This window comes from Melozone crissalis, unplaced genomic scaffold, assembly GCF_028551555.1.
Source record: "Melozone crissalis strain CALT ecotype California unplaced genomic scaffold, PUWL_Pcris_2 ptg000088l_1, whole genome shotgun sequence".
Taxonomy (NCBI): Eukaryota; Metazoa; Chordata; class Aves; order Passeriformes; family Passerellidae; genus Melozone; species Melozone crissalis.
The window spans coordinates 384053-407898 of NW_026535865.1; the positions used below are offsets into that span (position 1 = coordinate 384053).

Consider the following 23846-nt stretch of genomic DNA (forward strand, 5'->3'; position numbering starts at 1 on the left):
AAGGAGAGTTTGTGCCTGTTGCCTTGGAATGTGCACATTTTACATCGCTTAACTCATCAGACTGTACCAGAAGACTTTTGCAAATCTCACCCAGGGAACCAGGCACAACAAAAGAGTCAGGGGAGCCTTGAAAACAGAGGCAGCAGATGGCCAATGCCCCAGTCCCAGCTCAGTGACCACAGCTCAGGGACAAGAGCACACCCACGGCTCCTGTTAACACTTCTGCCTGATGAGGCAGTACAAATTGTATGAAGAGAACTCACTATTTATCAAATTAGAGAAAAGACTGAGGCATGAGCCTCAACCAATCACATCCTGGGTAAGGAAAACAAAATTAGCAGATAAAATTATTAAATTGCAGTCCATGCTCCAAAGGAAGCCAAATTTATTTGCCTTAAAGAGGTATTGGGTACAACACACAAACAGGCCCTGCAGCTTCCAGCTTAGGTAAGTGTTCTACCCTACAGAAATTTACTTTTATACAATCTCAACTGCTTTCTGCTTTGCCAGAAGAAGAGGAAACATCTTGGTTCTGGAGTCCTTAAAATAGGCATGGCCCAGTATGTCTGCGGTCTCCTAAGTGTGCTATGCAGGGGATACACAACAACCTGTATGGAAAACCTCTAGAAGAAGATCTGAAAAAGCATGTTTGACAACAAACTCTGCCATTCCTGCAGGCATTGGCTGGGGAGAACAGCAGGTGACTGCGTGTGTACTCACATCATACAGCACAGCGAGTCCAGTGAAGAAAGAAATGATGTAAAATGTAAATCTCCAGCTACAAACAAACAAAAAAAAAGGGCATTAGAATCCCATGCATTAACCCCTGAGCTGCAAGTCTGTGTACCCTCACACTAATTAAAAGAATAACACTATTAAGGCAAAGACACGTTAGTATGTTCAAGGTTTGACCAAAACAGGACCAGCTCTTTGCATTTTACCAGCACATTTCACAGACTTCACAAAGAGCAATTCCTTTGCTGTAGAGATGGCAGACGACACAAGAATCTTGCTGACTGAAATCCTGAGGAGAATAATCCCAAAGCTTCCCAGCAGTACCAGATGCATTTGCAAAAGTGAAACAATGCCAATCTCTCTCCTAGGCCTTTGGAGATCCAGCCTGCTAAATTTGTTATCATGTACAGTAACTAATTACTGTCATGTTTGGCCCAGTGAGGAGCCAGAAATGACTTTCCAACATTAAACCCACACAGAAATACAACAAACTGTTTGCCCAGTTCAGTGGACAGAGGCAGGTCACCCAAATATTCACACACATAGTAAGGAATGGGGGGAATTCAGCCCAACTGAATAAACAAGTTATTAATAAATGAACCACAGGAAATATGAAAAGGAGTAAAACTGTCTAAACTAGTCCTTTAATTTCCAAAAATCTCCATAACAATTCAGACATAACTGCATTTTGAGAGACTCCACCTGTCAATGAAAGCCCCAGGAATTCCAAGACAAAAATAAACTCTGTAAAGCTGCTGTGTCTCATCAGAGAGACATTCTGTCTACAGACTGCACATGGCAACAGAGGGCCAGGGGAAGGACTCTATCCTCAGAGGGCTGAGGCAGAAAAGGATTTACTGTTTCCCACTTACTGTTACTATTTACTACAAGTGCAGGGAGAGCTGATATTTCATCCAGATGGAGGGAGAATAAACATTGTTTATAAATAAACAACTCCTTATTCCCCGTTTCTGTAAATATTTGTAACTATATGGAATATTAGAAATAAATAATACACATCCTTTTCTTTTTGAATTAGGGTTTTTATGCAGGGGTTTCAAATTACAGGTGGAGGGTTAAACGGAGCACATGCTGATGAGCCCAAAGTTGATGCCTACCCAATGGATACAGATACCCACTTTTAGATAGATGAACTCCAGGTGTAGTACTATTTAGATAGATAGTGCTGCAGGTATTTAACGATTTCTTTTGCTTATGTGGCTTTCCTGGGGAGAGCCCAATTCCTTACACAAATAGCAGAGCAGCCCCTTGCAAATGAGGCATTCCAACCAACCTGTGGAGAGCCCTCCTTTTCTGTGGAAAGCTGAGCCAGGACTGACATGCAAATCTGTCTGTCCTGAAATTTATTTTGTGCCTCCACATAACAAGAAGGATTTCCACACAGCTGTTTCCAAGGCAGTTTTTGCTCTTTGCTCACAAACTTCCACCCCCGTGGAAGGATGCTGGTTTGTGACTTTCAGGATGCTGAAGAAAAACAACAGCAGAATCCAATCCAGCCTGCTGCCTGTAGCTTTTGAAAGCAACAGTGTGCAAAACAGTTGCAGAAAAGGTGCAGCAGAAGGAATCTATGCAGAAAGAGAAACTATGGGGAAGGCAATAGAAAGGATGCCTTCATAGTAGGAACTGAAGCAACAGCAAAGCACTAAGATGTAAACAGCAGAGAGTTTTTCAGGTTCAAATGTGTGTCAAAGCAGGATGCCAGTGTGACAAAGTCAGGAAAGGTCAGAAACAAGGGCCCTGCAAGGGGTAAAGGTACAACAGCAAAAGGAGATTTGGGACTGCAAATAAGGGGGAAAAGCAAGAAATGCTTCTGTAACAGAGAAGCAGCAGAGAGTAATAGCAGAGCCAAGTGGGTCAGGGAAACCCAAGATGCTTTCTGTGGAGGGAGCTGGGATCTGTGTGTAGGGATGGAGGGCACACAGGGAGGGATGGAGGGCACACAGGGAGCTGGGATCTTTGTGTAGGGATGGAGGGCACACAGGGATCTGGGATCTCTGTGTGGAGGGATGGAGGGTACACAGGGAACTGGGATCTCTGTGGAGGGATGGAGGGCACACAGGGAGCTGGGATCTCTGTGGAGGGATGGAGGGTACACAGGGAGCTGGGATCTCTCTGCACAGGGATGGAGGGCAAGGTTCAATAGGAGGCAGTGAGCTGTCTGTGCAGCTCAGCTCCCATGAAAACTTGAGTTCATGGCTTGTGCTCCTGCTCACCAGGCCTCGCTGAACTTCTTGGGCAGGCTGGGCCGGTCCATGTTCCTCCGGTGCCGGAACCACTTCTCCACCTTCCTCACTGGCAGGTCACATTGCTTGGCTAAACCGAGCAGCTCACCCTGGAAAAGAGGTGAGGCAGCAGGCTCAGATCCAGATTCAAAGGTCAGGCAGGGCATTATCTCATCTGATCCACCACAGAGCCCAGCTGGAGCCCCTGGCCAGCCTAAGTCTGTTCAAGCCAAGGCATCTTTCTGAAAGCTGTCCACTCCCGGTGTAAAGATCTTGGATAGCAGAAAATCTTTCCATTCTCCTCTAATCGATTGGTTATGAATACTAATGTTGAAAGTTCTCATTTTTTATGTTAACTTCCCCAGTTTTAAACTGGTCTTGTCTCCTCACATGATTTTGTTGCCTAATCACTTCCTCCCTCTGTCTTCAGGGATCAAATCCTTAAAATCAGTCACTCCAATAAAGATCACTGCAGCTTAAATCCTATTTTATGGTTCTGCACTGAACCTTGTCACGCCTCTCAGCAATTCTGACACAGTAGCATGGTGGATGTCATAAGCAGAGGCAACAAACATCATTTTCCTACTGGATATTCTCCTCTTGCCGTAAACCTGTTAGGGGTAATTCTTCAATATATAACTCACAGAAATCCTGCAATTACCTTCCCTCTAGTCCTTAGGCTGTCAAGAGTTTGTCATGTTTTATATTCCTACTAGGAGGTGTCATCATGGATAACCTTATTTTTTAAGTAAAGCAATAGTTTTTCATGGAATGCATTTACCTGAATTAGTATCATGTGAGACTGGCCTAGATACTTTAAGCATGCTGTACAAAAATAAGTTGACTACCAATTTTCAGATATGCTGCTTTCAAATGTGCTGTTTTATGAGCCCTTTTCTGGAGGTGGAGACAAATGGAGATGTTAATTTACATTCTCTAACTGCTCCATCAGGTGGAATTCTCCCGAGAAATAGCTGCCAAGAACTGCAAAGTCTCACATTGTACTGGACAATAAAAGCTGCCTCTGAGCAGTGGTGTGAGAGCTCATGGCAGGGGAAGGGAGCAGCAGACTGGCTGAGGTGCACCCAGCCAGGGGAGAGAGCCGAGCAGCAGCTCCTGCTTCCCCTCACGCTGCTGTCCCATGGTGAGGGTCTGTTCCAGGGTCCCAGACTCTGCTTAGTGCAACAGGGGTGCAGGAAGAGCCACAGGAAAAACCTGCTGGCAAAGCCAGGCCTTGAGTTAGATCTCTGACATAGCAGCAGTTACACTGAGAAATGCCTGGATTTTGGGGACAGAAAGGCAAGAGGAAGGTCAACCACTGACAAGTGTCCCTCAGAACACTCCTTCCCACTGCTGCAGAGATGGGCTGGCTGCACTACCCAGATCAATGCCTGCATTTTAATTTTAGCCTCTTCTCCTTTATTTCTAACCTGGTACTGCATATCCTGGGGCTCCTCATGCCCCACTGCAGCAAAACCATGCTGCAACAGCCTTGGTGAAGCAATGTGTTTGGAGCAGGATTGTTTCTTGGGAGTGGAACCCATGGTGAGCACCCTACTCACCCATCCTCTGTAAGAGTTCACAGCTATTGCTTTGAGGCCAAGAGAAAGTCTACAAAAACAAGCTGAAATAAAATCAGATTGCTTTCCCTACGACAGAGTTCACACTCAGGGACTTCCCTGACCAGGCTGAATTCTAATATTGCCTGACAATTCATAATCCTGATAGTGGTTTTTCCCATCAGCAGCAGCCATTATAACTCTGGGTCATCTTGCCAATTTCTTGAAAAACACTTTTCTTACCCCTCAGGGGAAAACTACCCACCAGTTGTGTTTGCAGGTTTCTGAAGCCTCTCCCAGTCTCTGCGATGATGGCCAAGACTTTGGCTTCTTGCAAGGCCAATCTCAAACTCAGGGATTGCATGGCAACAGAACCCAGACCCAGTCTAGGACTGGGAGATCAAGCAAGACACAAGGGCTGAGCTGCAGGGATTGGCAGTGTGGGAGCTCAAGGCAGCTGACTGTTTTCAGGATTTGCCGGTGTATGAAAAGAGGCCATCACAGAACGGCTGGGGCAGGAAGGGACCATGGAAATCATCTCATCCAATGGGCCCTGCTCAAATGGAGCTGCCTGCAGCCAGGTGTCAAGGAGCATGTCCAGAGAGCTTTGAGTTTTCCCAAGGATATAAATTCCCCAGCCCTCTGGGCACCCTGGCAGGGAGAAGGTGTCCCCGATGCTCAGGCAGAGCCCCCAGTGCTGCAGCCTGTGCTGTGCGTGGGTGAGCAGGGACAGGAGCTGCCACTGCTCAGAGCTGATGGCATCAATGGCAGCAGGACCCTCCTGGAGCTAACCAGGGCCACAGTGCTCCCTTTCTTGAGCTTCCACATAGGAACGGCATTGCTAAACCTCAGGATTCCAAATGGGATTTTCTTTGGCTAAAGACACTGAATCTACAGGAAAGCAAAGGAAGAAGGGACTCACCTCTTTAGGGTTCTTGCAGCGTGTGCTATAGAATGTTTCCAGCACGGGGTTGGGCTGAGCTTTTGGTCTCTGCTTGTCTCTCACACCCAATTTGGCACTGAGGGGCAGGGCTATGGCTCTGCAAAAGAAAACATAAAGGGTCAGCCAAAAGTAGAACAGTGATTTCTGATTTTGCAGCACTGTTAAAACATGGTGCAGTAAATAACAGCTGCTTCCCACATGTGAATCTAAATATGAGTATTATGTTGAGCAGGTAAAATCACAAACTTACAGTAGAAACTGTTGGACTTGCACCCTACTGCTCTGAGCTCTGTGCTGTGATATTCAAAATTACACGAGGCTGGCAAATGCAATATCCTCCTTTGTCAGCTTCTGAATCACCAGTCACGTACCTCTGGCATCCTTGATGGGGAGAACCACACTGGTGACAAGGCCTAAATGCTGTTCCCTGCTTGATCTAGAGCATGGAGCATACATGGCATTCACCTGAACCGAGGCCTAGGCTCAGGACCAGGAGCCAGGCTCTGCCAGAGGTGTGTTTTTAATGCAGAAGAAATGTCCTGCTGAAACAGGAAGCCATTTGGTCTTTCCTGGAGTAACTTACCCCCATGTTTCCTAATATAAATCAAACACAGTTACCAGCTGTGCATCTTCAGTTTTCACAGTGAAGAAATAAAGGAAAAAAAAAAAAAAACCAAAAAAAACCCAAACAAAACCCTGCATAAATAGAAAAAAGTTATCCAAGGAAAACTGTTCAGAGAATTCCTGTGCTCAACAACTCAACTCTTCTACTACCAACACTCTTCTCTACCTCAGCAGCAGAAAACATCCTCATTGAAGGTAAAGTGAGATCCTGTACAAATACTGCACAAAGAGGAAACTTGTCAAACAATTTTTTTTAATATCCAAATAATCTGAATTTTACTTTAATTTCTCAAGAATTAGCTGTTCTTATTAATTTACACACTGCCCCTGGGGACGGGTCACTGTGTTACCGCAAACTGGGGCTGAAGCTGTTTGAGCTGACAGCCCCAAGCAGAGGCAGCGAGTGCTGAGCCCACACCTGCTCTGCCTGCTCACTCCTGATGCCCAGGCAGGTCCTCTGATCCATTCTCCCCAATGATTTGGACACAGAAGAAGATTTTTTTTTCTTTCACTTCGGTTAAAAAAAGCTGCAAAAGCTATTTCACTGTTCAGGTGCTTAAAGATGTTCTACTTCAAAATAGTATGGGATATATTTATGGCTGTGATTGTCTGGTGTGGTTACCTGTGGTTTCTGCTAGTCAGAGAGCTTATACTCCATATGCATATCTTTAGGGACTATTTCATGTCCAGATGGGTCTTTCAGAAGTTTTCTTTTCAAGAACTCATTTCTTAATTCAATTATCAAGTATTAAAAAAATTTTATAAAAAGACCACCGACCTAAGGAATGCTGTAACTTCCGTTAAACCACAGGACAGGTACACATTTACTCACTCATATAACAGCTCTCACTTTTCTTTTGCACAGCCAACCCACCTGCCTGTGTATCAATTGTTCATTGTCATTATCTTTGGGAAATTCCTTTGGCATCACTGGCTACAGGAACATTCAAAGATGTACCAAGGCCAACAAAAATTACATGTTTCTACCCTAAAAGAAGGGCCAGGGCTAAGTGTGCTTGCTGGCAACAAGACACATAGTGATCACAAAAACATGGGGAAGCATTAACCAGTTTCAGTGAAATTTAGCAGCACTCTGGCACTGCTGCTGGGTGGCAAAGGAATAAAGCCATCGCTGGGAATCCTGGGGTTTGGCTCTGACTGCTCTCAATAAATGTTTTAGGTACATCTAATGACTTTTTTGGATATGAAGTGATTGGTTTAATAAGAGTGACACTGCACCAGCAGGTCCTGTGCTAAGAACAATAACACAGTATTTCAGCAGTATCCATAACTCCTCTGAAGTTGGGAAAACATCCACCTTAAGCTCTGCACTAAATCTTGGTTCTTACATTAAACATGGGCCTGATCTTTCTATTTCAAAGAACAGGCATCAATATAAGCACCTCTGAAGAGGAAGATGTAATAAATTATATTGTTGAAAACTGCCTTATTGACACTTCTTCTCAGGCCATATTGGGAACTGCAATGTATGACATTTTCCAGATACATTAAATAAAGAGAATGTCAGGTGTCAATGCAGCTTGCCAACAAATTTATTTTACTGAAAAGTATCCTGAAAATTTTCTTAATTTTGTTTAATCCCTGACTTCTCTGTATTTTCTGATGATTTCTTAAGGTTGTGGCATAAAATCTCTCTGTAACAGAAACAAGCCACTTGCAGTGGATGAAGTCAGGGTGTAACCAGTTACAATTACTTTGTTATTCAGGTTTTGAGTTTACCCATGATTTATGGAACCAATCCTACTTTTATGAACATCATTGGGAAAACAAGGCCTGAAATTCTTCCTAAGGGACGTTTGCATGTGTTGGCTGAATGCTCTGACTCAGTTCTCAGTTCAGCCCTGTTCCAAGCACAGCCCTGAAAGGATGATGCTTGTACAGATTTCAACATCACAGATATGTCATCTCAGTGGCAGAGATGCCTCGCCATGGCACTGTATCAGCTCTCTGCAGGACAAAAGGGTAAATCTGAGGACTAAACTGTCTCCTCTCAGAGTCAGTCACAGTCAGGGAGATGATTCTCGTCACCAGCCTGCTCCTCCATCAGTGAGCACATCTCACTCCATGTTTTGCATGGCAGAGGTCTCACCAAGGCACTTCATTCAGTAATCACAGAACAAGCTGTCTTGTGCAAAACCTCCTGAAGTTGCAACTAAGTGGATTTATCATGAATGGGCTTAAACTGCTACTCTCCCACCTTTCAAAAGTGGGCTCCACTCCTTCTGCAGAGGCCTTCAGAGCTAGTGTGAGGTAAAAGGAATATTTGACTTTGGAGGTGGGTTTTAAAAATATTATATATAAGGGTGCCACTTGCAAATACCTTCAAGTACTAAGAAAAGCAGAACCAGTGACAGCAGCAATCTGAACTTCTGTTCTTTGAGTCTCTTTTGGCCTCCTGCTTTCCTTTGGCAGAGGGCTATTGCTGTGCTCCTGGTGTAGTCTCTGCCTTCTCCGGCTGTCAGGAGAATGTTTCACACCAGTTAAACTGAGTGTTCCATTTGATACAAGGCCTGGATTCACTACAGTGCTGCTGTTCAAACTGACCCAGGTCCGTTTTCAGTTCCTGTCCCTCATCCTTGCACCAAGCCCTGCCTGTAAAACCTTAACAGGAAATTGTTTCCAGATCCTTACTGATCAACAACAAAAGTCTCTATGCAAAATAAACTTTACAAAGATGCATTTCTAAATAAAATATTCTGAATTTGTGTCCTTTCCTTCTTCTGGTTTTGAGTTCAAGTATCTGTTCCAGGCTGATCAAGAGTGTCTATTTCTTTAAATGTACAACATATGGCTCACATCCTGGCACCACCCTCCCACAAGAGACTGAGTATTTCTGACTAAAATCCTCTTCTAGTGAAATCTGGGACCTGTGTGGATTCAAATTCTCTGACAATTCCTTTCAATTGCTCAACACCCAAAAATTCCTGGACAAGCCCAAAGTCAGACAAATCAAAAATTGTACGTAAAGTCTGGTTTTCAATGGCTTTACTATTTCTCAAAGGACTTTAGTTGCCACATTTTACTAACCATGCAGGTAAGAAACACTTTGCAATATTCCTTCAATATCACAGCTTTCCAAGAACTTGATTTTTACAGAAATGGTCTTAAACATTACATAAGTAGAAGAGTAGCCAACATCCTTGCAGGACTACGCCCAGGGAAAAGTTCTGCTAAGTAAAACCAAGCTCCAAGTTATGGTTGAGGGACATATCTCCTACTCACAAGTGCAATCTGGAAACATTAAAGGAACAGGGGAGCTTCCCAAGTTCTAGGTTCTCTCTTTTCTTAGGACATCATTAACTGCTACCCCCAGTTCCTGCCTCGGTTCTGTGGCACAGCTCAGCACTGCAGCAGAAATGGGATTTCTACTCTCCAGCCCTGAATCCACCGTTTCCCACCTTCCTCAGCACAAACCAGCTCTCAGGGGAGTTGCTTCACCACCCGTGAGCTGTTTCTTCTCCCCCAGGGCTGCACCCACAACCTCCCGAGCTCTGCCAGGCACACCCAGCTCCTCTTCCCAAGGCACCACCTCATCCCCAGCATCGCCGCCTCTGGACGGGCCTTGCTGGCTCAGTTTCCCTCAGTTCAGCCAGATGGTGCAAAGGAGAGGGAAACCCATCCTTTCACAAGTTTAATGCCGAAAAAAGGGATGAAAAAATTGGTCCCAGCACAGTGGCTGATGTGGCCAGTGATGGCACACTGCAGAAAATCCTCCAGACTTCCCCTGCCCCTAATTTTTTACCTGGAGTTCTGACAGTTAAATCACATGAATCACATTATAACATATCTGAAATCCCAAAGCAGACACCACCAGGAACTATCTAGAGAGAGAAAAACTTGGCACCCAATGCAGAGTTGCAGGTAATAGCTGGTGGTGGCTGAAGGTAGAATAAGTTGCCACAGGGCAAGCTACAGCCACTAACCCCAAACCTGTCTCTAGTTACAGTCACTCATTTCAATCTGCAGACTAGGTGTCCAAAGATATACAGTCAGGGTTATCTACACAGAAAATGAGAAATAAACATTTCCTTCTGCAGTTCTCAAATTTGGTGTAAATTATTTTAAACAGGGCCAGTGCCACTGTTTAAAGATACAGATAAGGCAATGGAGAAACTGAGGGCTGGATTCACACCTCACCTTCCCAGGGGAAGATTTCTTCTCCAGGATGAACTGGATGTGAAACAGTAATGATTCAGAATGAGAAAAAGTCATGCTGAAATAAATTACTGCAGAGTTAGGACAAACAAGAATACAGCTCAGAACACTGGCTTGTAATTTGCATAGGTAAAATAGTGCTATGATTATAGGTTTCCTGGACCTGTAAAATGGGCTTGTGATGTTATCTTTTTCAAGGGTGTGACATGCAGCTTCAATTTAATGAAGTTTGTGAATCAAAACAGCTTTAAAATTAATGAGTAGGACCAGGCTTGTGGAAACACTCCCAGCTGAGGCAGCACTCGGATGGGAAAGAAGAAATCTTTTTACTTGGCCATCGGCATCTAAAAGCAGATGAAAAAGATATTTAGATTGACTGGGAGTGGTGTGGCAGGAGGTAGGCAAATAAAGGGACAGAGTGGCAGAAGCACAGAACCAGAGACGCTGCAAGGGGCTCTGGAGATGGCCCAGCCCAGCTCTGCTGCTCCTGCAGCTGCCTGGGCCGTGTGTTGCGGATCTCTGCCCGTGCAGACTCCTTCCCTCTCTGGGGAAGCTGTTCCAATGTTTGATCACCAGTAAGAAGAGAGTTTTTGTGTGTGCAGATGGAGCATCCTGCATTTCTGCTCGTGCCCACTACTTCACGTCCTGTCAGGAGCCACCACAGGGAAGAGTTGGGCTCCTCCTTCCTGGCCACGTCTTGCATGGGGAGCCATAAACTGGCCAAGGGCCACCAGTGGCACAAGGGCCCCATTTCCAGCTCCACATCAGAAGCACATCTGTGTCACCCACCAGCAGGAACAGGAATCCAGCCAGGTCTCTGCACCAGCAGGAAAGAAATGTGACTCACTTGTGTTTTAAAGTCTACCTAGAGCACCTTGGTTTCCACATGAATAGAGGTAACCAAGATGCCCTGTACCCAGGAAAGTGTAGGACAAAATCCATGGAATTTATGGAATGCACACTGAACATATTGTTTACAAAGAAGATATTTTAATTCCAATCTTGTATCATTCTAAAAATGATTATTTCAGTAATTATTCACACATTTAGTTTTAATAAAATACCCCAACTTACAGCCAGTATTTTTAGATAAAAGCATTCTTACAGGAGAGCTCTGAATCATTTCAACTTCTATAGGTTTTTCCAAGCTACCCTTGTGTCACAGAGAATCTGCAGAAGAAACATCCTTCTAGTCTACAGAAAAGTCCATTTCCATTTTGTTGTGCACCCACTTTACTTTTCAAAAGAGAATGATAAAACATTTTTTAAATTGTCATTTTCCTCTCTTTCTAAACTTAAAACCACTGAAGATTTCAAATTATTACCTCTTCAGAGAGCTACTAAGAATACTGTGTTTTGAATATACTGAAAACCACTTTAAAGCGTATTCAAAATCATGAAGGGGACTTGCTCTGCAGTCTTATCAACAGTTAATGCTGTAGTAAATCTGTTTTCCACCACCAAATCATGTGTCACCAATCACATTAACTACTGACCAAACTGCATGAAGCAATGGCACCAGTTCAGGACTTTAATCATTAAGCTCAGAGTTAGTGACACCTGCAGGATTTCTTGCTATACTTTTGTCATAAGGCCCAAATTTTCTGTGCTGAAGTGTAATGTGACAAACATTCAAATGGTTCTGGCCAGAAAGATTCTTGAGTCACAGTAACTTCTCGTGCCAGCACTGGAGGATGATATCACAGAGTCTGCAAAAAGCAGCCCCAAAAGCAGATTTGGGAGCAGAATGAGAGGAGCAGGGATCCTGGCAGCCCAGCACTGAAGGGTTTGTCAGCTCCAGGTCAGAGGCAGCAGCTGCAAACATCTGTCCGTGCAGAGAGAGCAGTGCCCTGCAGCCCACGGGGGTCAGTGCCACCCACCCTGCTGGGGCACAGCAATCAGCCCAGCCTGAGGCACCTTGCTCAGGTGTGTCTGGCAGTGCAATATCCAGAGCCCCATCACCCAGGATAAAGGAGACCTCATTGCATGATGGAGTGTCAACATGATTTCTGCCACACTCAACCCAGAAACAGCAAGTAACATGCAACACACACAAACCAGCAAAACACACACACAAACCTCACCTACAGTGATCTGTTTAATGTGTACAAAGTCACGGTGCTTGCAAATTGACCCTAAGGACAGGCTTTGTGCTCTACATTCAACGCACTTCTTTAGCCAGTGCACAGGGCTGAAAGGAAGGAGCTGAAAAATGCCAGCAGACTGTGACATGGAGTCTCTGCGATCTCTTCAGTCATGCCCTGGCACAGACAATAAAGCCAGCTTTTGGACCCAAACTGCTCCCATTGTACCTAAGAAACCACGAACAGTATTAAATAACTTACCTTTCAAAGGCACACCGAACGACTACCAAGATTAAAGCAAAAGGGATGCTGAGCAGGAGATCACGAGGCTGAGGGTAATGAGTGTCTTCAGACTCTTGCATGTCCTCCCAGGTGATTCCTGGGGGCAGCCAGAACTTGTGCTGCCACAGCCACTCATACAGAGAGCGAGCCATCCTGGAAGGAGGAGAGACCAGAACTGAGTGAGCCCTGCACACAGAAAACCTGTCAGCACAAGCCAAGCAAGGATCACACCCTTGCTGAGGTGGCATCTGGCTGTGGGACTGCCCAAAGAACTGATAACCTGTTCACAGATCCTGATCGTGTGCTTGGGAAATGCTGACTCCTGGCACCGAACCAAAACGGGTAAAATGGAGAAAAGTGCCTCAGAATTCAACAGAGTATTAGTGCCAAACTTCTCCGTTCAGGATTCCTCTCTACAGCTTGGTATTGTGGGGATGTGGCAAGTCTGATCTACTTTTTATGTATGTATCCTTATTTTTCAGTTTTTGATCTTTTGCATTTATTTGATTCTATTTACAGATTGTAATTCCATTGCGTGTGTGTGTGTGTGTGTGTGCGTGTGTGTGTGTGTATTATTATTCTGAGACTTCACCTTAGAAAAGAAATCATCTTTTTGCTTTGAATTATTAAGGAAGGTACTTCAGGTAAGGATTTTTGTGCTAGGCGGATTTTGTGCTGTGTTCTTAATGTAATTTTAAAGATTATGCTTGAATGTAGAATCTACATATATGATCAGTGAATTTAGCAGCAAAATGGACAGCAGCATGTTGATGTGACAATTCAACACACAAATACTGTTTCTAGATAACTCTACCTCATACAGAAATATGAGCTGCACCACCCTCCAATACACATTGCTCATTCTTAGCTGGTAACAACCAACATCCCAAACACAAGCTCTGAAGTCAAACAAACTCTGTGTAAGCACAGAAGAAGGAAATGTGAATGAAATGCCCCTTGAGATAATCAGAACAGTGCACAGGAAATGCCACCTTAGGAAACTAGGGAAAAAGCATACAATTTAAGTGTCTGTCCCAAGTATTATAAAGCTTCTCTTCAAGCACAGCCCAAAGGCCTGGCCTATTTTCTGCAAGAACTGTCTATCAAATCAAAAATTAATCAGTCATTTTATTTTGAAGGTATCTTTAATTCTGATGCAATTTCTCTGTTAAACTCATTCTACAATTTTGGTATCTGAGGGATATTTTCTGAATCACAGCCATGGAGTCATAGAATGGATTGGGTAAGACAGGACCTTGAATTTCATCCCACCCCTGCCATGGCAGGGACACCTCCCACTGTCCCAGGTGCTCCCAGCCCTGTCCAGCCTGGCCTTGGGCACTGCCAGGGATCCAGGGGCAGCCCCAGCTGCTCTGGGCATCCTGTGCCAGGGCCTGCCCACCCTCATGGGGAGGAATTTCTTCCCAATATCCCATCTAGATGTACCGTCCCTCAGTTTGAAGGCATTCCTCCATGTCCAATCCCTCCAAGCCCTTGTAAAAAGTATCTCTCCATCTTTCTTGTAGGCCCCCTTCAGGCACTGGAAGGAAATGTGACATCTTTTCTTGATTTGGACTTTACCATTCCCCTCAATGTTTCTTTGGATCTGACTACAACAGGGAAGGAGAGGATACTGTTTCCTCAGATTTGACTCATCCTGGCACATGCACGTCCAATTTGGTTTGAGGAGAAAGTTGATTAAAAATATATGTGTAATTGATAGTAAGTGGATGCAAACTTTCTAATCACTTATAGAAAAATATATATAATATATAGAATTTATATATCTCATATAGAAAGGAGGAAAACACTTCCCTTTTTCCCCAAAGAGAAAGGAAAACCATCTTATGAAAAATGCATTCTTCTCCTGCACTGTGCACTGCTCGATTTCAGCTTTTCATAGTAAAACCCACAGCATAAAAATTTTCCTAAAAATCAAAAACCTGACATACTGAAGAACTGCAACCAAAAGAAGTGGACGTATGGCTTCACTAGCACTGAAAAGAACATCCAGGTTTTTACTAGAGTTCAGTTTGACAATAATCAACAGTATTTTCTTTCTGGTGTAGCTCCTGGGCCTCTCGAAACTGCAGTTTTGACACCACTTCCAGGCTGCTCTCCATTCCTTCTTCTAGCTCTTCTTCCAGACAATACCTGGACAAAAACCACTGGCACATCTCCACTAAATGGAGATACAGAGGGTTTATAGATCCTTCAAATCCTGTTTTAAGAGCCTGACAAGCAGGATGCAGCAGTTTTTGAATTGCCTGCCAGATCTCGAGTGTCTGCAGCTCTCAGGGGCCTGTCCCCACCGAGGCTGTTTGGAGTGGGAATTTGCTACCAACCCTGTTCCCCTGCAGGGCTGTGGATCCTCTGGGACAGCTTCCTTTGCCTTTAGTGCTCCAGCAGAAGCACCTGGACCATGGGGGTTGGTGATGGCTCCTGGTGACAGAGCTGGCTGAAGCTCACATCCACACCTGCCAGAAAAAGCTTTGCAGACTGCCCAGTAAACGTGCTACAGCTCCTCTGGGTGACACAGCCCTGTGCCACGGGACAGGGTGGCTCTGCTGAACCCCCAGGCCTTGGGAACCATTTATTCAGGATGTCCCCAAACTTCCTACAGACTGTGTGAACCCAGGTTTCTCCATAAAAGTTTGCATTTTTCAGAGAAAAATGTGTTTGTGTAGAAGCAAACTGTATATGGGCTTAGCCTGCGATGAATTCAACATCCTGTCACCACAGAGCATGGTGACACCACACCAAAACAATTTGTGCATTTCAGCACTGGACACCAGCCTGGAGAGCCAGATAACCAGAGTGAGGTGTCTGAATTGCAAAGAACTTTACAGGCATCAAACATACCAACCTCAAAATGTTGGTAAACTTTCTCAGCTGTTAAAAATCTCAGCTCTAGCTGGGAAAAGCATTAGGAATACCTAGGAGAACTCCAGGGGAAAATTACACTTCCTCCTTGGCTCAGCTCTTCAAAACCCATTTCTTCAGTAGGTTTTCCCACTGTGCAGACAGAAGGCGTGCTGGGGAATGCTGCCTTCACAGCCAGCTTTGCAGCTACACATTCCCACATTCTCCCTCCAGAACCGTCCATATCTGGCAGCAACACAAAACCACACCTGGTAGAGAACAGCAGCTGAACTCTGTGGGAGAATATAAAATAGATGTCCAATTTGCTTAGGGGGGATAGATTCAGTGTGCTAAGGAAGCAAATAGCCAGTAGCTAATTGACTCTCATGTGCAAAACACAGATAGGCAGGATCACCCTCATGGAATATTTCTTCATCTTTGCAGCAGTCTTTACACATTGCAGAAAATACAGAACAAAAATTACAAAAAACCAAAAATACAGAACAGGGTACTACATGAAGTAATACATATATCTTTTGCAATTTATGCAGGTCAAATTCTCAAGTCAAGGCTGCTGGAAACTGAAGACAGTGGTGTGTCTAAAAGGCCCTTTGAGCACCCACAGAAAAGTGTAAGTGGGCCCATCCTTTCTCAGTTCTTTACACCTCATACAGCACCTATCCTGCACTGTAGCTTTTGAACACGCAGAAGCAAGCCCTTCAGCTCTGAACACAGGTCTGACAGAGAAGACACCCCCTCACACAGAGCTCAGCAAGAGCAGAGGTAACAAACAGCACTGGGAAACACTGGACAGATCAACATAAGGACTTCACAAACAACCAACAAAATAGTAAATGCTGAATAAACAGCTTTAGGTTGGTTGTAGAAAGGTTCATGTAAGGATGAAATCAAAACCAGAGAAGTATCACAGCCACACCATTGGGTAAGGGAGGACAAGGCATCAGCACTTCCTGAGCCCATAGTGCACCAAGGGGAGACTGGAAAAGGGGAATTCACTGAGGTCCTTTGAGGTGACACAGCCAGAAGGTCTTGAAGCAGCTGGACTCTGCTGCCCAGTGGCCTCATCCACTGTATTCACTTTCTTGAATCTTGCCTTTCCTGGTGTTGATTGCTTTTTTGGTTTTTGTGAACATAGTGGTTTCATCTGAATCCTCAGCATTGCAAAGGTCTCTGCTGTTGGGCTGGCTGGCTGCTCCCAGGAGAGCAGGAATTGCTGCATCTGCAGTGCCTGCAGCAGAGCAGCGCAGCAGGGCTCCCCACCCTGAGCCACAGAACAACACTGCACTGAGCCCTGCAGGGCCAGGCCTGTGCTTGGTTTCGCTTTTGAAGCAGAACTGCTTGAGAAGAAGCAGGACATCCAGCTAAGGAGGTTACTGCTCGTCTCACAGGTAAAATGGCTAAGCAGGTTTACCCAGACAATGTTAACTGTTGCTTACATCTTCAAAGAGTTCCTCTCTTGCTTCACTTACAGACTCCATTCCCAAGCAAAACATTAATATATAGGTACACAAATATTCATATAAATTTACATGTGTGACTATAGCAGATAAGGGTGGAGACGAAACAGAGAGAAACAGCTTACACATCTTGGAAAGAACTGGCTGCAGAGGCCTTCGAGTGCTCAATTACAGCAGGCATGGGCCATTGTCTGCAGGTGGATTACACAGGTTTGTGGGTGAACCATGCCAAAGGTACAAACATCCCTGCAGTGGCTCTGGGCGAAGCCATTTAGGTCAGCCAAGTCTTATTAGTTTAATTGCAGCCCCACGTGAATGGCCTGGCTGCCAGAGCAGCTCAGGGATTCCTGCAGAGCCTTCCTGGTAGGGCCAGTTTTCCCAGGATGCAAATATCCCCTGCAGCACAGCACTGCCATGGGGGAAATCACCACTCAATGGGGAGCACACCACCACAAGGATGCAGTTATGCTGCTTCTCGAGTCAAGCTGCTTTATTTTTCCATGGGGTTAAGGCTAAAGAAAACCAAAAAAGCCTCTTCAATCTTGATATGCTGGAGACCAAAATGGAGAGGCTTGTCCTATCTTCCCAAGAAACTGGGGTTGAGAAACAAAGTCCTCCGTATAGTTCTAAAGGCTCCTGTTATTTCAAACGGGAATTTGGAGCCATTGTATTCCTCTGGTCCATATTGCCTAAATTTGAGTTTCCATTGCCTATTATGCATTTGAACCTTTAACTCATTTTGCTAAGAAATCAATTAGCCAAGAACTCCATGAGTAAATTCTTCCCGATAGCTTTTCTAGGCAGTTTCTTGTTTGATACTTCCCAGAATCCTGATGTCTTCAACTAAAACTACTTGTTAGAGCAACCCAAGAGAAGATACTAGTTTAAACATGAAAATTTCTGTGTCTCTTTAAGGCAGAAATAAATAATTTTATCAAATAAAGCTCTGACTAACATAGCACAGGCTATCTTTTGAACACCCAAATTATATTTAATATCTTAATCTCCATCTCCAAGGATTTTTCTTTTTTTAAACTTTCACACTAATGATCACAATACTGGTTTTATGGTATTATAGTTCTAGGATAATTTTTGCTTCTTTTTTTCTTTTTTTCTGGTAAAATCTTTTATACATTTCTTCTAATATATATCAAGACTTGGTAAAATTTATAGATAAAAAATCACTAAAGACTTTGTAAAATTTATGGATAAAAAATCTTTGCTCCAAAATTTTTAGTTACATGTAGCATTACTTTCAGCATACTGAGATGGAGATTAGTTAGTTAGAGTCACCTGCCTGAAGGGAATGCATTAAGCTTTTCAAATTTCACTTTAGTTTTGATATGTTCATTTCCATTTCCTCATCTCTGTTAGCCATCCTGGAGTCATATCTGCTTTCAGATATCGCCTTACTCAAAACAACACTTCCCCTGCCCGAGATCCCTTTTTTAACTATGTTTCTCTTGGTTCTTCACCATTTAAAGGCTTTTCTTATAATGTAAATTTAACCATGGATGGACAGTGTCCAAGGGACTCAACTGAAATTTATCAATTAAGAAAAATGCCTAAGAAGGTCCTCCCATGGTAATGAAAAGATATTTAAACCTTTCCATATAGTTCCAGTCCATGAACTACTCATTGGCCTTAGCTCTGCTAGCATGCTTCCTCACCCTGTCAAAGTAACATTCCTATGGAACCCAGCACCCTCTACACCTCCATTTCTTTGAGCTTCTTTTGCAGATTTTTACAAGCCTGCTTGCTCTGGCCATAACTGACACAGAATCTCCAACCACATGCACAGGTTTTGTCATTAATCTCTTTTTACCTGCAGATAATTCTGCTTTATTTCTCTAGTTCCTCAGCCTTCTTATCTCTTTGTCTTGTGACTCTACACACCCTTTTCCCTAAAACTACAGCTTCTGGCAGAACCTCCATTTGTTTTTGAATCAAATAAGATGTTTCAACTGTGACCAGAAGCAAGAGAAATGAAACCACAACCTCCTCACCTTTGTAATCACCAACACTATGTTCTCCAGGCTCACCCTCCTCACCCAGACTCTGTTCTCCAAATCCTCTTTTTGGGAAAATAATTGAAAATTTGAAATTATTTGTGCAGTCTTGTTTCTCCACCAATGTCCAGTTACCCTCAACTTCCTAGCTTTCGGATGTTCTCCTCACTTAGATCTACCAGCTGACATTTCTTACCAAATTATTTCATGTCCGCTGTTTACACAAGAATAAATTCATTTTCCAAGTCACATACTGCTCTGTTCAAAGGCCAAAATTTCCATCTCTTGGGAGAGCTCTGTTGCAGAAAACCCCTAAAATGCCCAATTAAACATTTGAAACTGCAAATAAAAGTTCCACAATAGACAAACTTGCTTACCTAGATCTGCAGAGAACATCTTCCTCACCCAGCATAAATTACATACTAACCTCGCATGCCTTGTGCTCCACTCGCCAGCTCCGTCCCTGCTGGGCTGCTGTGCTGTGAGTGCTGGCTCTGAGCAGCCTGCAGGTATCACCCACAGCAAGCAGGGCTCAGCTGATGTCACTCACCACGTCAGAATGCAAATCAGACAGCTCTCCTCATTCAGCCATCCCTCACGGAGGGGAATGAGTACAACTTCCTGCTTCTGCACAGTGAAAAACAAGCATTGGTTTATTCAGCTAAAAACAAGGCCAGAAAAGGCCCCAAATACCTCTGGCTTCACCATGTCTTTGGTCAGAAGGCGGTCAGAGCAGTGTGTCCGAATTTTTCTTAGCCTCTCTCTTGCTACCAATGTACTTTCAGAAGTTGCTCTGGGTGCTCTTCACACCCCTCACTCCAGCTGAGCTTTCCTGCCTGCATCCTTCTTTCCCCAGGCAACATTTCTATATTGCCCATGGCCATTCATACCTCTCCCACCCTCCTGATGCTTCCTGCTTGTGTTTGGGCTCAAACAACAGCTCCATGCCCGTGCTCCTTTTGCTCCTACCATGTTTGTTTGTCCTCTTGCACATTGCTATGGACTATGTGCTTGGATCTGGCTGTCCTGGAAGATCAGCACCTTTACCTGCCAGGAGAGTCTCCCATGAACTCCTGCCAAGCAGATCCCTGAAGCAGCACAAATCTCCTCTCCTGAAGAAACTTAAGAAAAACCCAAGAAGGCAGATTCAAATTTTGAAATACCACAGCTGTTTCTACTATATCTTTCCTCCAAGAACCTGGAGACACTTCCCTACTAATGCTGCAAAAAACCTGGGCTGAACTGCAGCACTCATCAAACTAGACTGAAAGACAAAGTGTTGTATTGAATTATCAGGGTAAAAGCAAGAGACAAAAGCTGAAGACCTTTACTGTTTGGCTGGTACCTAGTTCACGGCTGAATTATTAAATGCAGCAACATTCCTGTTGCATGCTAACATGAAGTAACACACCTTCCAAGGACAGAGTGAGGTAACAAAAACCTTGTTGTCCTGACACTTGGGAACAATGTTCTGCTACTGAACATTAACTGTACAAACAAACAAAAACAAAACAAACAAAAATCAGCGAAAAACCACAGGAGGCTGCATGCTGACTGTTGGTCTGTGCAGGAAGCTGCAGACCATATCACAGCTTAGTGAGAACATCAGACACCACTGGTGTCACAGCACCAGCTACAACACCTCCACAAAACACACAGTCCCTATGTGGGTTTCTCAAGAGAGCAAATGTAAAATACAAGAAGGAGGTACCTATAAACCCCAAATGAGCTACTTATCAATTTCTTTGCATTTTTTCCTTCACTCCTTCTCCTGACATCTACTATTTCCTCCAGTCTCACTGCAGAAACAGCCGTCACTGTCTGACATCACTTGATAGAACTGAGGAAGAATATGAAGTTATTGGCCCCAGGCCACAGTGAGCTAAGAAGTCAGGTTGGACGATCACTCAAAGAATCAAGAGGGAGATTACTTCTCCTAGAACTGCTCACCTGTTCTTTCTCTAAATTTATCAGTACCAAAGAAAGAGTCAGGCAAACTTAATGATATCATGTCCTTCAATCTGAATTAAGAGACAGTAAAAACTGTCAAAAAGCCTCTAAACAGAAATGCTATTTATCCCCAAAGATTGTACCAACAAGCAGTTCATGCACCAAGAGAAGCCTTTTGGCAGATTTTGGAAGAGAAAGGCACAAAAAGGAATCACACTGTGAGAATACACACTGAATAAGGCTCAAGACTTTGAGCCTGGGCAGCAATAACTTTGTGAGAAACTCTTTCAAAGGCAAGTTCTGGCCTTACAACCCAGTTTATGTGCATAGATGTTCATATGCTGGAGGAGCAAAAAATACTTGTCCATATAATTCATGGCAATACACACTCCTGACACTGTTTCTACTACCAACTGCAATCACTCAACTGATTATTACTCAACAAACATACTGATTATTACTGATTATTACTGATTATTACTCAATAAACATATACCAAGCCTTAAAAAGTTTAATTCTAACTTTAAAATTGAGAATAACAAAAAGCGGGTAGTATGTTCAAGCTTCCAAGCCATACTTGAATCACATTAAAATACCAACACAGCACTCAATAAAGCCTCTTATGAGCTCATGTGACAGCGCAATGCTTCTCCAATGCATTACCTGGCTCTCCAGCCCTTTTGAAGCATAAACATTCCTAAATAATCGTACTGGTGTGATGGCCCTCTCCTCACCTCTAAGAATGACCCTTGGCAAGCCCTTCAGGTCCCTTCCAGGACAGCTCCTCCTTTCCTGTCCTTTTGTCTTCAGCCACACCCCAGGTTCCACAGTCTGTCAGCCCTCAGAAGCTCTTCATCCATTATTTCACCTGCAATTCCTACTTCCCTGCAGCCCAAAGTGTCACCATTGCTCCTAATCCCTACAGTCAAGCCCTACAGTGAATCAAGCACTCTTATCTCTCTCTTATCTCCTCCAGCCAGGCCATTTCCCCAGTCAAGTTTTCTAATTCCTCACCCCAGCACCTCTGAGCATCCCCCTGAGCGCTGAACTCCTGAACAGCCAATGCTGGGTCAAAATAAGAGAACCTGCTGTGTTAAACAAGGAGGCCTCAGGGACCGATCTGGGCAACCTCTGCCACAGACCTCGCAAAGATCAAACAGCAAAGTGGGATTGGATCATCTTTAATGCCAACATAGATTAGAAAAGTGCTTACCTATCACTTGGGATTAATCTGTTGCATGAAGTTGAGGGAGGCATCCTGTATTGCAATGCAGTACACCTACACACACAGTAAATGACTTTTCACACAACCCTCGCTCTCCTCCCTCATGCAGGAAACACACAGGCTTTAATTACTTTCTATGAGTTGTCTTTAAATTTCAGTATCAACAGTTCCATCAGTTTCCCAGGTATTTGTTCTTGCAAACTCCCCAGCCTGTTCCAAAGCTTAGGGAAAAAAAAATTAATTATGCTAAAATTAAGATTCTTTTAAATTATACTCCTACCTGTAAAACTAGTACATGCTTTCATGATTTTTCATTTCAAAACACAAAACGTAAAACCTTATCTGAGAACATCTACATTCCCAACATTACTGCAAAAGCAAAATATGTCAAAAACATTGAGATAGCAACTGATAGAAGGATTTGCCTTTCTCCAAGATTAAAACCATTGAGAATCACTTTTCACAAGCATTACTGCTTAATGAGTAATGCAATCTATCACATGATGATGTTCATTGAAAAACAAATGTGAATATGAATTATTCTTCATTAGCACAGATAACTTAAAAGCTCTGTGATAGGAGCAGCCTATAAAGCACAATGTGAAACTCCAGTTGTTTCCATAGGCATTGTGCTCTCTTCTATGCTGGAAGGTGCGTAACACGAAGAGAACCTGCCTCCCATGGAACTTTATCTATTACATAAAAACAAATCACTGTAGGACGGTGTATTCCTTGTCAAGATTTGAAGGCTGCCACAACTGTGCTATTTACCCAGTAATTCTGGCATTATGGGATGGTATAACCACACGTGCAGTGGGATCCTTTCAATGAGTGATCCCGCTGGACACAGACAGGGCTCATTGGGATTGCTCAGCCCTGGGGCTCCTCTTGGTCTTCTGAGGACACAGTCCCTCCTCAAGCTGGCCTGCTCCTCCTGCTCTGCTGAGGAGCCCTGTGTTTGCTGAAGGATCAGAGAGAGAACTCGGACACCCCATTTATTCCTCCAATTCCTCCGCAGGACAGACACTGATTCACCTCACCACAGCTGTCCTGCCCTGCCCGAGCCGGCACCGTTGTGGCTGCAGCAGCTGCAGAGGGTGAAGAGCCCGGCCCCGAGCACAGGGTGCCAGCCCCGGGCAGCTGCATCCATCCCCCAGCACACCAGCAACACCTCTGGCAGCTGCATCCATCCCCCAGCACACCAGCAACACCTCCTGCTGCATTCACCTCCCATCCCACCAGCTGCACCTCCTGCTGCATCGTTCCCCCAGCACACCAGCAGCACCTCCTGCTCCCGGGCACAGCCCTGACTCACGCTGCCTGAGCTAAGGTTTATTTTTAAAATGCTGATACCGAGGGTCACTTTCTCCTTGCTTCAGTTCACCACAAGTAACTTTACAAAAAATGTCATACGGAAGTGATTATTTGGGGAATTCTGCTTTCGTGCTTTTAATTCAATATCCTCTCTAAACAGAAGAATTCCTCTGATCTTTTCTTTGAAAACATTAAACACAAACTCTGACAATTCATCTTTCAAACCCTGCAGAAGGATCTTTCAAATATGTATGAAGACAGACAGATGAACAACAGGGAAGCTGTTGTCCCAAAAGCTCTTATAGTACCTCAGGGATAAAAATAACACTGCTCATTGCAAACAAAATAATGTGAACACAGCC

General features: G+C 44.1%; 1 protein-coding gene across 2 annotated transcripts in view; it reads right to left on the bottom strand.

Annotated features, from left to right (window-relative positions):
* The window catches only part of CERS4 (ceramide synthase 4), a 41033-nt gene that overhangs the window by 11716 nt on the left and 5471 nt on the right, over positions 1-23846 (bottom strand). For both annotated transcript variants that reach the window (XM_054291072.1, XM_054291073.1), the window contains exons 2-5: positions 12626-12799; positions 5460-5577; positions 2970-3088; positions 721-778 (exon numbers count right to left, since the gene is read on the bottom strand). In XM_054291072.1, the coding sequence (XP_054147047.1) occupies positions 721-778; positions 2970-3088; positions 5460-5577; positions 12626-12798 (468 nt within the window). In that variant the 5' untranslated portion in view covers position 12799. The remainder of the gene's footprint in view (positions 1-720; positions 779-2969; positions 3089-5459; positions 5578-12625; positions 12800-23846) is intronic.